Consider the following 22691-nt stretch of genomic DNA (forward strand, 5'->3'; position numbering starts at 1 on the left):
CTGAGTTGTCTTTAGACTTCTGCTTGAGTACATTGTGTGACTGTCTCTTGATTGCTAGAACTTCTTGGCCTCTAAACATTTTTCCTTGGCTTTGCGACACCTCATTGTTTGTCCAATTTCTCGTCTATAGCCTTGCTAAGGATCAACTTCTGTCCCTGATCAAGTAGTCCTAATTGTACCTTATCGTGTGTGAGTCCTCTAATAATGAAATCAATAAGCATATCGTCTGGGTTTTCATACTCACAGTCCATAATGAGAAGCTTTAGGTCTTTAATCAAAGTTATCAAAACTTTCTCCTTCTACCTGCTTTCTCTGGTGTGCTTTAAATCTAGACACACTTTTATTTTGTCTTGGCCTTATGTAGTCTTCTATTTTCTTTAATAGCTATTGCGGATCTCCCTCTTCACTATCAGTAATATTTAGAGCTTTGTAAACTTCACGGCCCTGTTGACCTATCCACATTCTCAGCGATTCGGCTTTTTTTGTTTACTATCTGCACGAGCTAACGGTCATTTGAAACATAAGCTAACCTGGTGCTGAAATCTTAAAAACTCTTGATGTAGATCTTTTGCATTCCAATTCAAGATTGGTTGCTCAAAATAAAAAGAAGCCATTATTAGATTAATAAAAAAACAAACTTTGTCTGGACATCTCTAATTCTGTCACCATGTAGAATATTTGTATATTACAAAGAACAATTTAGTGTTTAAGAGGGATGATTTATTCGGAACTCGGTCACCTGGCACTAGATGGTAATGAGATACTGACGTAGATAACAGAATTATAGAACGTTAACTGCAAGACACATCCATTTAGAAAATCAAAAGTGTTGAGCTTACCAGTATAAGATACACAATACTCGAGGTCAGGCATTTCTCTGTGAACGTACATTGAATCATTGCTTTGATCGGCGACTCCCAACAACCGGATGATCAGCTCGGGTTTGTCAAAGTTAAAGGCATCCAGAATGTCAGAAAGTCTGTACGTCTCATTGAGACTCTAGAACAACAATGCAGTGAGTAGGTTTGTAACTTTTGGTTTTATTGCAAGATAGACTTATTAAGAGGATATTTTTTTACTCAGGTGTGAATGAAATGTTTGAATAGTTCAGTTCAAATACTTAAAATAGTTTATCAGGCTTTGCCCTTTGCAACAACTTGTTAGTGATCAGGTAAATCTATATGCCCTTATCCATATACGAGCTCAGCGCTGCATAATTAGATGAATACTCAACGACTATACATTATTGTATTAATTGAGTAAATTTTGGTCTGACATATTCCCATATTTTAAAATACCGGTATATAGCTACACTTTAATGTATTCCTTTTAGTATTTTAAGGGAGTGCTCCCTTATTTATCGTTGCCTATGCTAGAAACGATATAGTACTCCAGATAACGCAGGGATTGATGGAATGGATTAGGTTCTTTATTATTCTTCAAATACAAAAACAAAGTTTAATAAAATACTCTGAAAGACACAAAGATAAAGGCACATTCCTCATCCCATATGCTAGGACAAATTTGCACAAATACTCCTTCTTCCCTAGTGCTATTAGAGCATGGAATGGGTTGCCTGAGCTAGCCAGGAAAACCAGTGACTTGGCAGAATTTAAGTCATTGGTTAATATGCATGACTAAATGCATGACGCGTAGGACGTAATCATCTTCTTTTTTGAAGTAACGTCTGTATTATATAAGATAAGAAGATAAGATTATGTATTGCGAAGGTACAACAAATATGTAAATGAGTCTTTCTCTAAAAACAGTAAGAATATATCTAGATCTAGTAATGGTGAATTAACTCATGACCGAGTTCCTAAGAGAGGTACAGGCCCAAGAAACTCACATTGGAATCGAATGTTGTAAAGAAGTTTCCGTGTGTATCTTTCCACACCAGAGAGTTACAGTTGGCAGCCTTCATCGCTCTGAAGAGAAAGTTCAATAAAGCATCAAAATATACAGTATTAAGACTTGATTAAGCACAATAGGCATATTCTCTTTTTTGTTCTCCTTTTCTTGTCTCTAAAGACAACTACACATTACACTGTTCAATGGCACACAGTTTGTACCACATTTCAGTGGAATATTTGATACATCGCATCAATGTAATACAAACAGAAAGCCTTCGGGAGTTTTAGTTATTCACATCAGACCTACAACCTAGAAGTATCTTCAATATTCCTCTATAGCTGAAACAAAAGTATATCTCCATATCAGTGTTTATAAAATCTCATAAACCTGATTCGGTCGCTATATGATTTTCAGACAAATAACTGGAGTTTGATGGTATGATTAGTAAATATACGCGTCTTCGTGAGCTCTCATGTCACAAACGAGGAAGTGACATACGCCCACTCTGAGTTTCAGCCATTGATTAACATTTATAACTAGAGTGACTTAGGGAGATGCGTGGGACGTAACCATCTTCTTATTTTTTAAAGTAGCGTCTGTATTTTATAAGGTAAGATAAAATAAGATTACCTCGTCCGTCCGTTTAATTCATCCACGACTTTTCTTATTGCTGGTTCGCTTTCTGAAGGATCGTCAGATGTCTGCATCTTGCTGTAGAAATAAGTTCATGACAGGATACGAGACGACTACTTTACAGTTTTTCATTTAGTAAAGTAAGTTAAGTTCCCTTTTCAGACCATGCGGTCTATGGGGCAGATGATGTTAAAGTTATCTGTTTCTTTGGCCAACGGTTAACGAGCAGGATTTCATGTGGCCAGCACAACGACCAACCGCCTTTACTTTCCCCAACTTGTCAGGTACCATTAGAGTTGGGTGATCTCAGGGGTGCCCAAAAAATCCCGAAATTCAAAATCACAGTATTCACCAAGATTCGAACCCAGGACCCAAGGATCGGAAGCCAAGGGCTTAACAATTCAGCCACCCAGTTTTTTATTTTCTAAGCAGAAGATTTGCTTTAATTTCATGAAAAGTTCATTTGCTTAATTGTACAAACAAACTAACTAATGATTTTTAACTCTATTAATTTTTTTTTTAATTTAATAAACATCGTAATATTTTTTTATCCCTTTAAAATTTTTTTTGCAATATTCTACACATTTATTCCGATTTTACTATTTTGTTTTTAAAAGTGTCAAACTAGAGCTTGGTCACGTGGTGTGGACTTGGAAATACCGTCACGATGTAGCCATCGTTTTGACTTCAACCAAATCAATTGTTCACCCACATCTCTGTTCCTTCGTCTTTTGTTCTATCCTACGCTCATTGTCTACATTTAGTAGACAGTAGAAAGTCATTGCATGCTAAATCAGCACACCGTTTATATATATATTTATATATAGTCAAGCTGTTAGTTAAAAGCGCAATGTCATTTCTCACATTTCTTTTTTTTTTTTTAATATCCTCCTCCTGTCTTTGAGAATAAAGTAAACTTTTCTAACGAAATAATCGTTTGTACTTATAGAACGCCGATGTTTATCAATATATTTGTGACTGTTATGTTCTCACGAGTGTACATCGTGTATTTCAATAATGCTATGTAGCTTAAACAATGAATATTATTATTTAAAAAAAGACAAACATTATACTTACATTGAATGTGGAGGTTTATCTGGTGCTATTGGTTCTACCTTGTTCTAAATACCCAAACAATAAACACAAATGTAGCAATTACATTATGATACGACTGTAGTGATAACTTTATGTTACGAAATAAGTATTTAGTATACATTTTGTAAGATATTTCTATAAAAACAATTGCAAAAAAAAATTACCTTAGTTAAAGCCATTTTGAATGACGTCAAGCTGTTAGTTAAAAGCGAAATGTCATTTCTCACATTTCTTTTTTTTTTTTAATATCCTCCTTCTATCTTTGAGAATAAAGTAAACTTTTCTAACGAAATAATCGTTTGTACGTATAGAACACCGATGTTTAAGACCATTAATCAGTTGAAACACTAAAGTTAACAAACAGTTTAGACAATGAGATGGACCTCTTTATCAAAACCCCCGTTTCCACATTGATTAAACTTTTCATTTCGGGAGGAACATCTTTCCTAGAGTTCATAATAATACGGCATTGTCTTCCATTCCGAACAATTTTTCACCTGACTATGCAGATACAGTTGCGCACTGCATGTGGAGCTTATTTGTCGAGAATAACATCCGCTTTCTTCAGTCCCAGCGATATGTATTAATCATTTGTTTAAATTTTATGACATGCTACACTTGAGTGAGTATCTATTGTTACTGTCTACTCTGTAGGACGTCTAAGACTTCAGCATGAGTTCAGACTTGTCAAGTAGTGCAACACACACAATGGTAAGACAAGCGCTGTCAATGACATACCTTCAAAAACGTGTCAAGGCAAATCTCAACACTAATGAAAACAATAGGGAAGGTCGAATTCCTAGCAAACGAAATTTCCGTGAAGATTTTCCGTAGGCATATTTTGATTTGACACAATGTAACTGAAACTAAGACATTTACATCTTTTTATTTTATTATATTACAGACTTTCTTTCTTAACAGAAAATAATTTGGTCTTTCAATAGCCACAAGAGTTGCTAGAATTAGCATGAAATCATTTATGATCATTTTGTTAAGAACGTTAGGCTTCTTTTTAGAAAGCTTATATCAACACTGTTTGTCTGTCTGTCTGTCAAATGTTTGTATACAATATTTCTCCAATCTCAGATCAAATTAAAATTTTGAACAATTATTTTTTTACCTTATAAAAAAAGAATCAATAAAAAATATAAATAAAGTTTTCTTGTTTTTTTTTTAAATCGGTTGAAAAACATACAGCATTAATGCTGTCTCGGGGTATAAACCCGAGGCCATCCGAACGACAGTCCAGTGCACATTCCATACGACAAGGCAGCCATTCAAGTGAAAGACACTTTACCATGTTAGATGTAATTATTGCTCTATCTTTAAATATTTGTTATAAGCCTCCTCCCCAATTCAGTCACGATAAGTAGCACAAAAACTCAACATCTTGAACGAGTCCCTAAGTAACAGAATATATTTCATTTGCTTGTTTAATATCTAATATACATTTCTGGTAATAGAAAAAAAAAAAGATGTTAACTTTAAAAAAAATACTATTAACGATTTAATTAACATAGAGGGGAAATAACCCAAAGAGAGAATGGGACACAAACGTTACCCCCCAACGCACCGACACCACCATTACAATAAACCTGATAAAAGCAGTTCCTTACATCAAAACCATCCAAGGTCACTCTAAGTGAAAACACGGGTTAATGTTTTGAAGTTAATATTAAGTTTGATATGACGTTTAGGGTATTTTGAGGGAACTTTTAATGTTTTAAAAATTATTAAAAAAAAAAAAAATTGCAGTTATTTTGCCCCAATATTAGCCACCTCCCCCCCGGGCTCATGTGTACAGGTTACAATTGGTCATTAGTCACGCCCCATGCAGTGCCAACTTAGAAGGCCCTAGCTGTTGGAGATAAGTGGCCCCACATTAGTTCAGATATTATATGTATCTACTAAATATTTCTTGGGGGCCCTAACCCTATAGCTTATGTTGCATATAGATAAATCCAGCCCTGGCCCATAGGTTGTTACGCCATCGGGTATGGGCCCCTAAATTTTCGTGGGCCCGAGTTCATTGAACCCCTTCGCGCCATGGATGCTACGCCACTGCTCTTCACGTTTCGTGTGGTAATTAGGCAGCAGTTGTTTTGTTTTGTGGTCCGATGATCCTAGTGAAAGCTTTTCACGAGATGTGAATGCTCATTTGATGTTACAGTGACATAAGTCCAGAGTTCTGTTCTCTCTTGTTGGACATGAGATGTGTTGATAGAAGGTGGGTAGGTCAACCTTCAAGGTGCATTTAGTACTGGTGCGTCCGGTGACCTTCTCGATGCGACTTACGACTTGGCTGTAGGCGGAACATAAACCAGGACTATGTAAATAACACCAAAGTCTAGTGGCAAATAAAAAGGTCTCAATGACAGCGCCAGTAGTTCTAGATCAGGATCTTTATATATCTATAACTTACCTACACCACAGACACGTAAAATTCTCTCCCCGCCCCCCCCCCCCCCCCAAATAAAAATGTTTAAACTCTGCTCTTGCTTAATGTACAGTATCAGACGTCAGAAAAGGTCCTGCGCAGCATATTCGCCTAAGACCGCCCACCTTAATAGCTCCGACTCTGGTGTAAGCAACATAATCATATCTTAAATGATTGTCTCCGAGTAAATTTATTTAGTTTATAAGTCCAGACTATTTATTAGTGTGTCAGAAGGCTATCAATTTCATTCGATCTAATCAGGGCCGGTCCTATCAATTGCTGGGCCCTATGCGAAACGAGTTGCGCGGGGCCTAATCTGGGTAGGGATAAGGATAATAAGTGAAAATTAAGATTAGTATTAAAAATAAATTCGTCTTTGCATTTTATAAATTCTTAACTAAGTATAAAATCACGATCAAATTAACTTTACTTTACGAGCCTTGTGTGTAGCGAAGTCATACAGTAGATCATCAAAATTATGTTTCCTACATAGATCACGCTCAATAGCAAGAATTGTCACATTGTTCAATCTCTCTTCGTGAATTGTTGACCTTAAGTAATTCTTGATTAGTTTAGGACGCGAGAAACTTCTTTCACAAGATTACACAGTTACAGTTCAAATCTCAGCTGCAAGGAGTAAATTGCAGTGTTCACAATTCTGTTGAAGCATTTTATCCTGTAGCCATCTTCAGCTTTTTGATGTGTGAAGTTTTCCACAGATTTATCATACTGCCTTTTCCTTGACTTTTGGCTGGAAAGATTGCAACAACATCCATGTTTCCAGCCAACTATTTTCGCTGTCACAAGAAGAAACAACAGGAAGAAACTTAAAACGCTCATACACAACCACAAGTTCTTTCACATTAACCCTTATCTGAGAGATAACATCTGCTCGTTTTGACTTATGTCTGGAGTACAATCCAATATCACTGCATTCTTGATGTTTCGAAGGATAGAATTCACAACAGCATCAGCTACTACAGTAATACATTCGTTTTGAATCGTCTTTTCCAGGTAACGATCATGAATTTCTGCATTGATAACACGTCGAATTTGTTCCCTCATTACTGGATCAAACTTTGCGAGTAATTCTACTAGACCAGGAAATTCCCATTACTTGGTTCTTTAAGTCTTTCAATGGTCCCTCCGAAAGCTAAATTACGCTTCGCAAGAAATCGTACAATTGCAACTAGTCCAACGTTTAGTTTCAGAATAATGCATCTCCTGGTGAACTTTGTCAATGCCTGTTTTTTTTTTTACTTAGTCTTGCTCCAGCTTCACAGCAACTGGTCATGGCGTCTAAATGCCATTGCGATTTTTCATGCTCTGCTAGCCTTGTGGTACAGCTTTGCCACTGGTCAAATCCTTCATTTAAAAAGGAACTTTTTTGTTTTTCCAGTAGACGACAGATCTTGTCTGCTGACACAGAATATATCAGCCAAGGACGCAAAACACTTTCACCATTACTCAGGTTTGGTTTGTAATGCACTTAAGAGAAATGTCTACCAACCTTATTTTTTTTTAAACTTCTCCAAAGTACTCTCAGGTGGACCTTTTTGTAATAAATAGTCAATACAAGATCTTTCCATTTTTTCTAGACACGTGGCAGGATAATCCAGATTTCTCAATGAATCGACCACATTTAGCTCATCTATAACTACATGTTGATCAGTTATTACATTATTGCCTTCATTTCTTACGACATGTTGATCAGTTGTTAGTGTTACATCATTTTCTTCTTCTCTTACGACATTCACCATTGCAGTTTTTGCATTCTACATAGAATCTGTTTCAGTTGTCTCACTAGAAGTGATTATGTTCTCATTTTCGGGTTTTGATCGTTTTTAAAACGTACTCTTGTTCTATTGGAACTTTCGTTTCGGTTAAAATTCGCACTATTATTATATTTTTATTTAAATATGAAAGCTGACAATGCTTTTTTAATTTGCCTAAGATTTGTGTTTTCCATATATCAATTTTGTAAAATTTTCAGGAGATTTTAAAAATAATTTCCACGACTTTTTCGTATATTTTGCAAAATTATGCAATTACAGATATACTTAGCGCGGGGCCTTTGAAAGCGTGGGGCCCAGTGCGGCCGCATAGGTTGCAGTGGCTTAAGACCGGCCCTGGATCTAATAAACATTGTGTGCCATAATTTAAGGTTTTGTTTTGTGTTGTTTTTAAACACTACCCGCCTTTTTTTTTTGTCCAGTAGTGACGCCGCCCATGTTTCAAGTACTTTAGCTTACATTATTGATCTACTAAGCCGACGTATTGTTGAACAGTGTCACGACTTATGACAAATGTTATGACAATGTCCTGTGTAATTGTATATTCTATCTGCACGCCTCATTGACTTGTTGTTTTCAATGTTAATAAAAGAATGTCTAAGTGTTCTGACAGATTTAGTCTTGTATTAGAGTTGGATTAAGTACAACACATAAGTGTCGCGTGCAAGTAAAGTACATTGAACAAGGTTAATGATAGTTTTTGAGCACTTTTTGCTCAGAATCAAATATTCCAAGCTCTTCAGTTTATTTAGTTGACATTAATGTAAAACCATTGTAAGCAGCCTGTAAAATGCTAGAATGATCTCAGTAACAATCAAACGCACACACATGTTTGTATTCGTCTATGACCATATTAGAGTATTCCGCATAGTTGAGTGATTCAAAAGATTAGGCCTACTTGCTAAACAAAGGACTAGTCCTATTTCTAGATCTTTCCACACAAACTAGTCGAAAGAGTTAAAACAAAAAAAGAAAGAAAAAAGACACGCTTCAATGAACCATTTAACCTATATACGTTTTTCCGCTAATAGCACTTTACTTCTAAATACCACATGTACATCGGGCTTATTAGCAATGACAAGTATGAACGCAGTCAAAACAATCTATGTATGTGTAAATTTATTATATTTAGCTCCCCTGCGCTATCCCCCTCCAGCTATTCACACACACACACACACACACACACACACACACCACTAATGTACAATAGTTATTGCAGTTAGGCTAAGTCCTATTCCTTATTCCATATTCAAGGACAAAGTCTTACAAGTGCTCCTTTTATTTCTTCCCTATTTCAATTTAGAGCATGAAAAAAAAAAGGTTGCCTGAATTACTCAGGAAAACCAAAGACTTGAGTTTCTAATAACTCAACAGGCATGGCTTGATTAACGCACGGAACGTAATTATCTTTCTTTTTTGAGGAACGTATGTCATTTTAATTCTAATTTATTTTGCCTCTTACACTGGAAGTGGGAGGGAGGCCAAGCCACTAATTTTATGTGAAATACCCTCCTCTCCATGTTAAAAGTATATGCTATTCCAAATCGATGTCTTAAATGGTGAGGTGAGGATTGCAGGACAGTGGTACAAGTGAGTTGCCCTTAACATAAGCAAGCACTAGTTGCTTGAAAGTATACCGTGTGTCAGGATAAGGCTCACGGAAGAAGAGAGACATTGGATATACTTAACTGTAGGATATCAACTTAGGGCCTAAATCAAATGGGAACATATTATGGACTAAGCAAGACAATTACTTGCAGAGATTTGAGTCTCCAGTTTTGCGGAAATAGTTTCTTAGAAGAAAAATATTATGTCACGTGAAGTGGTTCTCAAGGTCTTTCTGAACTAGACATCTTCTAAAGCAACTACAGGGTGATCGCTAGAAAAGTGGAACATTTGTCAGCAATTTATATTTACCAGGAATAACTTTTACAAAGTTTTTTAAAGGCTTATGTTTTAGTACACTCACATATGATCAAAATGACATCCATGCTCTTCAGAGCAGCGTCTTAACCTGGAAACCCAAGCTCGTGTAGTGTTTCAAAGGGTAACTTTTGTGAGATATCGTTTCAAGCTCTTCTATCCATTTTTTTTTCTGTTAGCTCAGATGACAGTATAAAAGTAGCGCAACTTATAAGAGCTAAAAGAAATAAGTCCTTGGTCAACTAAAAGTGTGGGGAGCGTGGTCTAGAGGCTAAGTACTTGGCTTGGCCCCCTATGAACGGGGTTGGAGGTTCGACACCCGACTCGAGCAGAGTTGTGTTTACTGAGAGCCTGAATTAAACCTTCTCCAGATACCACCTCACACACACTGGTCCACAAATGAGATTGGACCATAGTGCTCCATGCTATAAGCATAAAAGTAGCGCTATATAAAAGCTATAATTTAAAAAAAAAAGAGTCAACGGAGCTCGAACGCATCCGATTTATTATGACTTAGATTAATTTGCTAAAATAGAAAAAGGCAGAGAATTAACAGTGGCATTAAGAGGGTGATAAGAAATATACTGGCAGGTGTGATAAAGAAAAAATCTACTGACCGAAAAGTTGTTCTAGAATCTGTGTAGCGAATTATTTCTGTAATCGTGAAGACTGACGGACCAAGTTTCGCAACCTATCCTATTTTCTTTTCTATCAGGTTCTTCTAGATTTTGGTAGGCTCAGTTGGGCCCTAGTTAGAACCCAGCAAAAGGTTAGGGCAAGCCCGGGTACGCTTTTCGGCCTCATCGTGGCACCCGGGTGGAAACGATTACTTGAGGAAGTGATTAGGCTAACTGAATAGCAAAACAAAACTCCTGTGGGAGTATCCAAGGGAATGCAAGAGCTTTCCCATTACACGGTGCAGAGTTGAAAGAGAGCTTCCACGTCCCTGTCGATAATCCATGAGCCGTTCCTCAAGGGACTGCTATACTAATGGCGAGTCCTGCACGGTTAGCTTGGTACAACATTGGAAAATGGCGGGGGTTCCAGGCCTTCGGTCATGCATTCTAGTCCATGCGCCCGGAGTGCCGAATATATCGGAAATAGCAATGTTTTTCATAGGCATTGACTTGGACCTCTTCCAGACAGAACGGTTTGTTCAAGCAGGCTTACATGCCTAGAGTTCGAAGAGCCTTCGGCTAACTCTTTTGATAATCACAGGGTTAGGGCTAGAACGCATAAGCTAAAACACTATTCCAACAAATTAATCTTGTTGCATTGTATATAATTCGTGCAACCCCCTTGGGCAATGTCATTAGGTCAAACATTTGTAGTTAACTATTCACTATAGCATTATGTTCATAATAAAAAATGTTAACCAGGAAAAATTAACTCCGTCAAGGCATTTTTTTGTGTTCATAAACCAGATATCTTTAAATGACTTGTGGAAAACTTGTAACAAGCAAAACAAAACAGACAACATTTTATTTCCCCAGGCTGGTCCTTCATTAAGACTCCCCTAGGACTTGAACCATTGCCTTAGTTTTCATCTTATTAGTAAAACCTGTACAAGCCCCTAAAGGATCATCGGCGTTAAACTGGAATAATTTAAAAAGATGCTTTATTTTTTCCCAGCTGCAAAGAGAAAACTGAAAGTATCTTTGCTTTTTGTGCACGAAATTCAAGTTCTGAAACATTAAAATGTATTGGCCACTTCTGAACAGAGAGAAACATATTTCCCAAGCTTCTGAAGAAACAAAAAGATCTGCTAGATTGTTATTATACTTTGTGAACTTTCCAAATCCTGTTCAATTTCCCGATGATAAATCACTTAAGCAAAGTATATAAAGCATTTTTTTAATTTTTGTTTTGAAATTTTTCATTTCACTGCTTAATAACCAAAATGACATCTTAGATGTGTGCAGCTGATGCTCTAGCAGTCTATCCCAATGTAAACCACTGGCTGTAACTTTTAATGCATGATTTTAATACATAGAACTGAGCAAAGAACATTTGGCTTCTATAACTATAGATACAATAATTTTCACCCATCTATTTTTTCTGTATACTTTAGTAATATGTTGTAGTGGAAGTCTTATTACAAAACGTATATCAACTCACTCTGTCTGTCTGGGGAAACAATTGTACACGTTTTTCTCCCTCACCCAATCTCGGATTGAGCTGAAATTTGGCACAATTATTTCTTTTACCTGACAACACAAGAAACAAAAAAACAACTATTTAATTAATTATTGGTAATTATTTTGTTCGGTATGTTGACAGATGTAGTATAAGTTGAATTAGTCCCCTTGGGTACTCTTGAACCCTTAGTGAAAACTTTTTTATGCTTCTACAAAACAAATATGTAAACATTCGTCAAGATACCCCCTTCCTCCCTTCCCAACTGGTCCAGACAAGTGATAGGATCCTAGCGCATCGAGAAATATAAACAAAAACAATTAGTAAAAATATTTCTAATCACACAGATTACTAAAACTATATTACATTGCCCATTCAAACTAATTGATACAATTACACTTAATATATGCTGTATTTATGTAAGGATTATTTCTGTTTTTCATTGTAGATTTAAGGTAGGAAGTCATGACATAAGTAAGTGTCATTGGTTTCACTTTGTGATCACTTCTCTGTTTCTGAGGGATGCATACATGTTACATATATAGGGGCAGCACTAGGTACAGTATATTGTAGGAGAGAAAATAGTGAGTTCAATATGGCCAACATAATGGAGAGTCCTACCCAAGGTACATTCACCTAGCAGAGTACATACAAGGTGAACAATTTATATCCAGATTCCCCAAAGAGTCACTCTGATTGGTCATGTGTAACAGCCCTGCACATTTTCTGTGATTAACATGTGTTGCACCTAGTGCTGCTATTCTATCTGTGACAAATATGCATCATTATTTGCTTCACATTCGTCCTTTAAAAACAAATATTTATGATACAAGAGAAAATTTGTGTTACAATTGTGCATCGCACATAACTAAACACATTATACGAGCAAACAAATTATATGACATCACACAAAATATACTTTCATACCACAGTTTCTCTGTAACATTCTTTAAAAAGTGTAAATCAGAAAGTTTGGATTTTATTCAATGAAGTCATTGCCAAGCTAAGGGAACAAATCAGTTTTATGTCTGTTTTAGTAATCAGTGTGTTGCATCTCCTTTGTGATGGTCAAATTAAAAACCCCAGACCCAGTGGCAGTTTTTTTTTAATGCTTTCTTAACCCAATAGCTCCTATTTCCGGTTAGGAAAAACACTTCCCTAAGAGGAATAACCCTGAATTTTAAAAAATCCTAAAAAAAAACTTTGAAAAAATAATCAAATTAAAGATCTAATACTAATAAATAAACAAACAAACAACTTTGAAAAATAAAACGATATGTCTAGTTTAATAAAATATACTTATAATACCTTTAGAAAATAAAAAAAGCTTCAAAAATACTTATTTTCCCAGGTGGGAGCTTATACACTGGGGCTATTGGCCTGTTGGTTTGAAAAATTATTAAGATCTTCCAGTAAAATAGAATTGGTAATCTCAACAATGATTTGTAATCACAAATGCAACAAGACTAGAAGAAATCTTTTATTTAAAAAGTTTAAAGCAAGTATATTGAAAAGAGAATTTTAGAAACCTTCTACAAGGGTTTAGAACAAAAACGAGAAAATGTTCCAGACTGCAGAAGGAGCTAATGGGATAACATTTCTATATTCTCTTCACACGGAAGTACAAAATCTAAATTCTTGTCAATAAAAAAAAAATACATACATAAACAGAGATAAATACTTTTTTAAAGGTTTGAAAAATACAATACAAAAACAGAAATGTAAACAGTAAAAATAGTGCAAACACATTGACAGTATAAAATTAAATATTGAACAGATATGTATCACAGAATTTCAACACAACAGTTCATGTGCTGCAGATGCAAATGAAAGTCACAGACGTCTGACGGGAATGTTTAATCTGGTGCAGAGCTCATATGTGTCAACAGTAATGTAATCACAGCTCAGTGTGCAGTGAATAGTTCTCAACTTTAAACAGCTTAAGTATTTAATCTACTCAGTAATTGAAAAGCATCTAAAAATAATTCTAAATAAAATATTTCCATTTTACAATAACAATGTTTCGATAACATATTAAGCCATGAGCAACATAGAAGGCTTTCATTAGATAAACATCTGTTTAGAATGAATTGGTAATTTTTATAAATGAGTAATAATTATGAATTTGTATAACAGTTTTTTTTGGTAACAAAATTGTTAGAACTTCAAAAATTTCTTTAAATTATTCTAAAATTCAAATACTAAAATTATATAAATTGTAAATAAAAAAATGATCATTTTCTAATAAGGACTAAATGATGGAAGGTAGTGATATTAAAGGAGATCTAAAGCGGTAGTCCAGTAGATCTATTTCTTGCTGTGGGTGGTCGTCTCTCTACATAAGCCCCCCAATGACTACACACATTGGTAAATACATCTTCAGGAATGATATTGTCCACTTGCTTGTATTTCTCATAGTCAATCCACTCATACTAGAAAGAGATAAAGACAAAGTACATCATTAAAAGTAAGCCTCACATTACATTGAAGTAAAGTTGTTTACATTTTTGTAAAGATTATTTTGGGCAATTATTACATTAGCTTGTACTAAAGAATATATTTTTTTACTAACTTTTATTTGAAAACAATTTTAAATAACTTGAAGTTAAATGATACTACCTTTGTCAAATACAAGTGATAAAACAGATAAATATATATGGTTAAGTTAAACAGCCACTTATGGACTTACAAAAGCATATACGTTTTGTTTTTAAAAACTAAATATCTATTTTTAGTGAATTTCTTTTCAAAGCTAGTGGTTTATTAAAATTGAAAAAATACAATAAAATTTTTAAAATGTTAATTACAAAAAAAAATTATCACTTGTCAAAGTCAACAATTTTGACTTTGTAGTTAAATGACATTGGGGATTTTCTACTTAAGTAAACCAGAAGAAATTGCTCTTAGATTACATCTTGACTTTTAAGTTCCAGTTAATTTTCTTTGTGGGAAAAAAAAAAGTACAGTATTTGAAAATAGAAAAAAGTACTAGAGATATATGTGGGAGCAATAGGATCAAATCTTAAGAAACGTGTAAAATAAGAAAAAAAAGGAACATTTAAAGAGATTTCAAATAACTAGACAAACAATGTCAAGGACAGTATAATGAAAGATAACAGTGGCCAGATTAATGAAAACAATTACTTCCTACTAAAAGCATTACAAAGCAAAAATATTTTGTTTATGCTTTCAAAACATTAGAACTTATTGTGTAATCCATCATACAGCACAAAGAAAGCAATGAAAAAATGATTTTAATATTCCAAATGCAAGAGGAATGGTGGCTAAGAAGAAAAGGTTTGGCTTCTAAAATTAGGAGTTTTGGGTTTTATTTTGAATTTTGTGACTTATAAAAACATCCTTAAGTGAAACCAATTCTATGATGCGATTTGGGGAAAGTAAAGGTGGTGGGTTGCTGTGCTGGCCAAAAGGCTAATTTGTGAACCATAAATATCAGAATATGGAAGTGTTGATAAACTAAAATTTTAAAATCATGAAATAATTTTTGCGCACTTTTTAGCACTGCAGAAATTGATAAAAAAAAAAAAAAATAAAAAAAATAAAAACAGTTTCAAGACATAAAGTTGTTCTTACACAATACTTACAGTATCCAAGTGTTGGTCTATTTTCTCCTGATATTTAGTGTTTGGATTGTGGTAGTTTATGGCACGAATCTCCATCCACTTGTGTTCAGTCATGTATCTCTCATCCTTCACTGGGCCAATGTACATCTACATCAAGTAAAAGTCATACATTCTTTATTAGCAAGACACAAGTAAAATGATTTGATGGTAAGCTTATTCATTTTGAGTGTAGAATATAACATTGTATGAGGGTCTGCTTAAAAAAAAACATATCATTGCTCTTGTTATATGCTAATTGAAGTGTTGTTTGTCTTTTAAAAAATATTTTTTAATACAATAGTCATCATAGTTCTTGTTAAAAAAAAGGCATTGAATAAACCTTAGCATTTTGAGCAGGGTAGCAAGACAATTGTCAGCTGAACTTTCTAAAACTACATTAACAAGACCAAGACCCAAGAATCTGTTACATTTTAAGCTAACACTGATAGGAGAGTAAATAATTTGCCAAGCCAAAGACGAGCAGAAGAGAATGTAGGTAGCTTTGACATCAGTGTCTTGAAAGTCTTGTTGAGAATGGAAAAAGAATTATAACATTTAGAACACAATTGTTAAAGAAATAAACAGAAGATTGCAGCAATGCAGTGAGCACATCTCTGGCAGCCACACTAAATGTACCATAGAAAACAAAAGTATTACAAGAAAAAAACAACATCAGTAGCATTAATCTATCCATATAAACTGAAGAAACAAGTCACTACCAGTGTACAATCTTGGTTTATCTTGCTAGAACGTTGTGAACACAAAAAAATAGTTTAAAACTTCTTAAACTGGTGAATTGTTTATGTACAATAAGTGTTGAATTTAGGGACAACCACAATCTAGTGTATGGTGTAAAAATACAGAAAATGGGAAAGGTCAAACTAAGATGAATGGGTGTGATAGGAGGTCATATTGATCTCGATTCACTTTTATAGAAATGTGGTTGGTTGTTGATCTTGATATGTAAATAAGATTTTCTATATGTAGAGACATGCTTTGGTCAAACCATTGTTAGCCCATTTTCAAAATAAATTGCTTGAAACTTTGAGGATTTAACTGCCATCCCCCTGCTATGAACAGGTTAGTTTGTCATTGATGCTAATGGTCATTCTGGTTGGTGAGATTAACCTGTGTCCCTAGGTCTGACAACTGTGCCAGGTTCATTCCTAATGTTGGGATGAAGGTTCATGTGCATTAACAAATCTTGTGCATGTATGTCTATTGTATTTTGCTATACTAATATAAATAACTTGTTGAGTAATTATTTCGTAAGAAAATATCCGAAAATATTACGGTTTTGAGTTTTTGATATGCTTTCATGTGAATATTATCTTGTGTTATCAGTTTCCTTTTCTTTTGCCGTCTCAATATTTTCTGCAAACAAAAGAAATAGTTATTGGATTAGGCAAATGTCGCTGGTAGGACTTGTGTAACTACTTCTATGCAAGCTATAAGATTGGAGCAAAAAATTTCTAAAAAAGAAAGTTAATCCATTTTCTGATACAATTGAGCCTCAAAGATAAACTGCAGACTAGAAATGAAGATTTTTAATAATAATAATAAGGCTTGTCTTCGAGTCCGAAGATCAGTGAGGAATGCAGTATTTCCTGTGGCTGCGCAGTTCCAACTTTTAAAAATATTACTTGACTAATTATACAAAAAAATTAGGTTTGAAAAGATTTGGGTTTGCTCCCCTATACATACTTAAATCCACATATACAATTTAATCTTTGCCTAACAAAAGTTGGGATGTTTAAAACACTAATTGTAAGTTCTTTAATTATATTTATGAAGAAGACAAAACAGTTTTCTGTGGATTCATTTGATGAAATTCATTCAAATTTATTAACAAGCATAAAGAATATAAACTTATAAAATACCTACAACTTGTAATGTAATTATACTTATTGATGTCTACTTCGACGTTAAAAAATAGCTTATATATAGCGTGATCTGAGCGCTATGGTCCAATCTCATTTGTGGACCATTGGGAAGAGGGTATCTGGGAGAAGGTTGCCTTTAGGTGCTTAGCAAACAAAACTCTGCTAGAGTCGGGTGTCGAACCTCGAGCCCCTTTGATTAGGTTAGATTCACTCCGCCAATTATTTATTTATGGAATATTTTTATCCAATGCATACTTACCACTAAAGCATTATTCATTTTCCGTTTCCAAGTTGACTGAACATGTTCAACAGGCTTTTCAGTATCAAGTGTTTTTCTTCTTTCCTGTAAAAAAGATTTGTAGTAGAATTATATTTCTTTTGTTTCTATGTAGAAATTGCTATCTGTCAACTGGCTGTGTAATTAGTCTAGTGTAGCAGCATTTCATCTGGACAAGGGCTAGAAGTGTAACTAAAAGGAGGGCAATTATTGAGCCTCTCTTGCCAGTACATAACTTCTGGACAGCAATTCCAGTGCAGCACCTCTCCATGGTTGCAGATGGTAACTGGGAAGGCAAAGTTTTAGGTTAAAGAATAGAGTTTTTGTTTTTTCCCAAGATGTAAGGTGTTAGAATATGCTGCCTAAAAAAAAAGCCCTCTGCTACAGATTAATAGCCATTCTGATTTGTGTCACAATGGGAACCTTTTAGCTGTGTTCTGTGTAGGGTGTTGACTAGGCTGACACGGAGGTAACTTCAAAGAACAAATGCAAGTAGAATACAGGTGAAATCCAACAAAATGAGTTGATAAAGAGTGCTGATAATTCAGTACATTTAATGTAATAATAAAGGGAATCTGTTCACTGTTGTCCCTCATGTTATGGCTAATGGACTAAAAACAAACATAAAATCTGGTTTGGATCCCCTTAGGCTGAGGATCTGTAATATGATCACTACTCTTTGGCTAAATCCTGCAACCTAGTTACCCAGAACTGATGGCATTTCATCCCTTCAGATCAGCAAGAAAGTTAGGCATTGCTACTATAAATCTATTCTCAACACAATGTTAATAGAAACGCTTCTTATACATTTTTAAACCTATTTAAGTTCAATGTGTTATAGATAAACATTTGCCTCAAAGTAAAATATTATATGAGCTTATAAAAAAAGTTTTCTTATGACAATCCTTTCTTTAATGATACATACATTTTCTATAACTGACTATTATAAGTGAAACTGAAATTCGCTTAAAATGTATTAAATGCATGTATATATGTAATTGTAAAACTATAGTTCATTGATGTTTTCTATTATCAGGTGTTCAAATTGCATATGTGGAGAGCCAAATACTAACAAAAAACCTGTCAATAAAAATACCAAGCTACAAGGATGAAAAATAATTTTTTTTCCAGATTGGGAAAACTGTAGCAGCAAAGTTGTAAACTGTAGCAGCAAAGTTGTATTTCAAAGTGATGGCAAGTTCAGAAAAATTAAATGTATCTTTATTTCATTTGAGACTGTTCAGCACATCTTCATGATCACAGATGGTCTAAAACAAGTCTAAACTGTATGGAAGTTTTTTCTCTTTTTTTTTTACAGGTGGAAAAGAAGCTATTTGTACAGATTTTAACATGAAAGTGAATACTTGTATTTACCTTGACAGCATTACTCTTTTTACGTATGAAATCCTTTTGAGCATCCTTGCTAGGAATACCAGGGACATGCTAATAGCAAATGACATGTAAAATATTTAATGTGTAACATTTCTTAATTTGTCTTTTCTCAAGTTTTTTATAACTGTTCAGGCAAGGAACATAGTGGCCTACATTTTTCAAGTAGCCACATTATATTCAACAACAAGACAAAAATTAATTTTGGAAATTGCCTACATGCTTACCTTTTTTAAACTATTGATGAATTCCATAAATGGATCTGTATCAGGAGAACATCGGACCTATTGCGATGGGAAAGTAAATATAAAAAATGGTCTAATGATTTTCAATATCATATTTAAGACATTATTAATCAACAAGGTAACTATAATTTAGAAGTACTGGCTATCAATCCTTGTACAAACATGGTCAAGCACAGAGACACAGAATTTTCACTAAAATCATTTGTTACTTTACTAAGTATGAAAATGGACATATGTATACCTATACTTACTTAGACTGAAATATAATCATTGTAACACTTATAACAAGATTACAACCTATTACTTCATTTTAAGCCTGACATTAAAAAAAGTAAAACTGTCATCAGTTTAGCATAGTAATAAATACATACTTTTAACTAAAAATTGAAGCTTAGATTTAGCCCACACTTTTTGTTTCTTTTTACTAAATATTTATGTTAAAAAAAGATCAGGATTTAAGTTACCCAGGAAAGAGAAAGTAGTCTTCTTGTATTATCTAATATAATACAGACATTACTTCATAAAAGAAGATGATTACATCCTAAGCGTCATGCATCTAGTCATGTATGTTAGCCAATGACATAAATTCTGCCAAGTCACTGGTTTTCCTGGCTGTCTCAGGCAACCCATTCCATGCTCTAATAGCACTAGGACAGAAGGAGTATTTGTACAAATTTGTCCTGGCATATGGAACAAGGAATGGGCCTTTATCTTTGTGTCTATCTGAGATTTTTAATAAGATTTTGTTTTTATATTTGAATATAATGGTTCAGTGTTTTATGTATTATTGCTACTTTACTTTTGAGTCTTTCTAAATTTAGTGATTTTACTAAAGGTGTTACTCTAGTCAAATGTGAATATTCGTTACTTATGAATCTCACTGCTCTATTTTGTGTCTGTTCCAGTTTCTTAATGTTTTCTTGAGTTGAGGGGTCCCAAACAGAGGATGCATATTCTATTATTGGCCTAACCAAAGTTAAATAACATTTTAGTTTTCTGTTCTTATTTGATTTATAGAAATTTCTGTTAATAAACCCTAATGCTTTGTTTGATTTTTTTATAGTTTCATCAATAAGGGAATTCCATGACAGTTTTTCATTTATTATAACACCTAGGCAATGATGCAATGGACCATCAAAACAGTCAAAAGTCATAGTCAAAACAAATCCACCAATAGTGATGTGAAAGCTGAAGAGATGACATGTTAACAATGACTTAATAATTACTATCTTGGAGAAAACTACTGTTATATAGGCTATGATTTATCTCAGTATGCACAAACCAATTAGATAGAAATCAGATGTGAAGATCAATAAATTAACTTTACTTTCCTCAATAAATCAATTTTCCTATAAACAATAAATCATTTTTTTTTAATTGTCTTTTTTCTTTACCTTTAGCAACTGAAAGTTAAAAGACTTTGGATGCTTTGTATCTACTTTCTCCACAAGAAACTCTATGACCAATTTGTTGTCTTTACTTACAATCTCATTTTTAATACGTTTAAGTCTGAAAAGAAATGTTATTAAGTTATTTTTAACAAATATATGTACCATAACTCTTATCTTTCGTTTGGTTTTTAGAGCCTAATTGAACATACATACAAAAGAACCTTTCAAAATGCTAAGCATAAAAATTTCCAATCAAAACTAGAGTATCAATACTACTTTAAGTCACACCACTGCCTAAATTGTTTCTTTTCCTAAACACGTTATGGATGATTCAAAATAGTTTGTATGATTTACATAGTGTGCATATTGCACAACTGAAAAAGTATATTCTCTTTTGAAGTAATGTTTGTAATTTATAAGATAAGTTTCTTTGTGCCTCATTGCTAGTATAAATGCCATCTTTCTCACTTCCTGCCATGTCTTTTGGGTGTTTTGTGTTTTAACGTGATGCCTTTTGCAGACTATAAAGTCTTGTTCCTTATTAAGGTGAGTCAATGTATTTCTAAAGACCTACTCCTCTTCGACTCAAACATCATCCCTCTACTAGAAGATTCAGCTTCTGCATCTACCGGACCAGTCCAGCGGCCAGCCGACCAGCAAAGAAAGATAAGAACACAAAATAGAAACACTTATCCACTCCTTCATATGCAATCAATGATGAGATTAATCCACCTGAATCATTGTTGACTCACTAATCAAGCTGGTAGTGATATTGTTGTTGTTAAATTAAATTGTATTTTTTTTTATTCAACATATTCATTTGTTCTAATTGTTGCTAGTATAGTGTGCCTGTTCAAAATTTACTTATGTGAGCTGGGAAACTCAAAATTACTTCCCCTAGAGCAGGGGTGGGCAAATTACGGCCCAGGGGCCACATGCGGCCCGCCGAAGTGTTTTATGCGGCCCGCCGACGCTTAAAGAAATCAGGTGTTCCCACACATTTCACATATAAAAATGCAAATATATTTATATAAATTGTAAATATCTATAGATCTAGAAATAATTGAAACTTCTGATTCTTATTACTTAATATGAAGAGGCTAAAGAAACATTGTCTTTGAACGTCATTCTAAAAAGTTTAAAGTAAACGAAGATTATTCTTAATGGCAATATTTCAAAACATTCAATCAAAGACAAACACAAGCCAGCATTTATTCAATTCTATCAAAGATTGTGTTGAAAGTGTTGGGTCGGCTTGTACAAGATGGCAAGTGTAACAACTAATGGAGCTCGTGCTTTGACTAAGAAAAACAGGCTTTATTTATAAAAAAGCATTGAATATCAAATATATTGTTGGAATTGAATTCTCAATGATCTTATTATTGGCACAGGGCCAGCCTAAGGCATAGACAAAGTGCTTAGGGTCACCAATTGGTGAGGGCCTTGCACTGTCTTCCTTTGTATTAATTTAGAGAAGAAATAGCGAAACTTGTCCTCAATGTTATTATTGAAGTACAATAGGTTTGTAATAAATTGAATTATTTTACTGTTGTCGCTTTTATTTTATTTTATTTTATTTGAGGCCACCAAATTCACTTTGCCAAGGGCCTCCAATTATCTGCCAGCCATGACTGGCAGTTCCGAGAAGTACTTGAAGATTTGGAAACAAAACATTCCGATGTTTGGTAACACAGTAGTATTCGCTGGCCTAGAAGAATATGGAACCTCAAGGAAAAAATAGTTAGGTTCATTGAAGGACATTGACTGTGACTTTGTTACTAATATTTCTAATGAAGAGTTGAAGATAGACTTCATGTTTATCATTAGAAACATTGCAATGTTTTGTTTGCAAATGAAATGTATCTGCATCTTAAATCTTTTCAAACAAAGTTATTCCACTTCTTGAAGCAGCGAGTGAAATCGGGTCTTATCATTTTCCTTAGCTGAATGGTGAAACTATTTCTAGTGAAATGGATGAATTTACAAGACGTATTTGGATTCCTTGATTGTGG

At 34.2% G+C, this 22691-nt stretch overlaps 2 protein-coding genes across 8 annotated transcripts in view; both read right to left on the reverse strand.

Annotated features, from left to right (window-relative positions):
- Positions 1 to 4161, reverse strand: part of LOC106066222 (uncharacterized) — a 78060-nt gene extending 73899 nt beyond the window's left edge. For all 7 annotated transcript variants that reach the window (XM_056003746.1, XM_056003747.1, XM_056003744.1 and 4 more), the window contains exons 1-5: positions 3747 to 4161; positions 3565 to 3608; positions 2485 to 2565; positions 1850 to 1928; positions 840 to 999 (exon numbers count right to left, since the gene is read on the reverse strand). In XM_056003746.1, coding sequence (XP_055859721.1) covers positions 840 to 999; positions 1850 to 1928; positions 2485 to 2565; positions 3565 to 3608; positions 3747 to 3761 — 379 coding nt within the window. In that variant the 5' untranslated portion in view covers positions 3762 to 4161. The remainder of the gene's footprint in view (positions 1 to 839; positions 1000 to 1849; positions 1929 to 2484; positions 2566 to 3564; positions 3609 to 3746) is intronic.
- Positions 4162 to 13136: 8975 nt separating this feature from the next.
- Positions 13137 to 22691, reverse strand: part of LOC106054884 (uncharacterized) — a 44722-nt gene continuing 35167 nt past the window's right edge. Inside the window, exons 30-36 of the mRNA XM_056003574.1 lie at positions 20683 to 20797; positions 19271 to 19327; positions 19029 to 19097; positions 17637 to 17720; positions 16788 to 16868; positions 15477 to 15602; positions 13137 to 14303 (exon numbers count right to left, since the gene is read on the reverse strand). Of these exons, the coding sequence (XP_055859549.1) occupies positions 14157 to 14303; positions 15477 to 15602; positions 16788 to 16868; positions 17637 to 17720; positions 19029 to 19097; positions 19271 to 19327; positions 20683 to 20797 (679 nt within the window). The 3' untranslated portion in view covers positions 13137 to 14156. The remainder of the gene's footprint in view (positions 14304 to 15476; positions 15603 to 16787; positions 16869 to 17636; positions 17721 to 19028; positions 19098 to 19270; positions 19328 to 20682; positions 20798 to 22691) is intronic.

Source organism: Biomphalaria glabrata, chromosome 11, assembly GCF_947242115.1.
Source record: "Biomphalaria glabrata chromosome 11, xgBioGlab47.1, whole genome shotgun sequence".
Lineage (NCBI taxonomy): Eukaryota > Metazoa > Mollusca > Gastropoda > Planorbidae > Biomphalaria > Biomphalaria glabrata.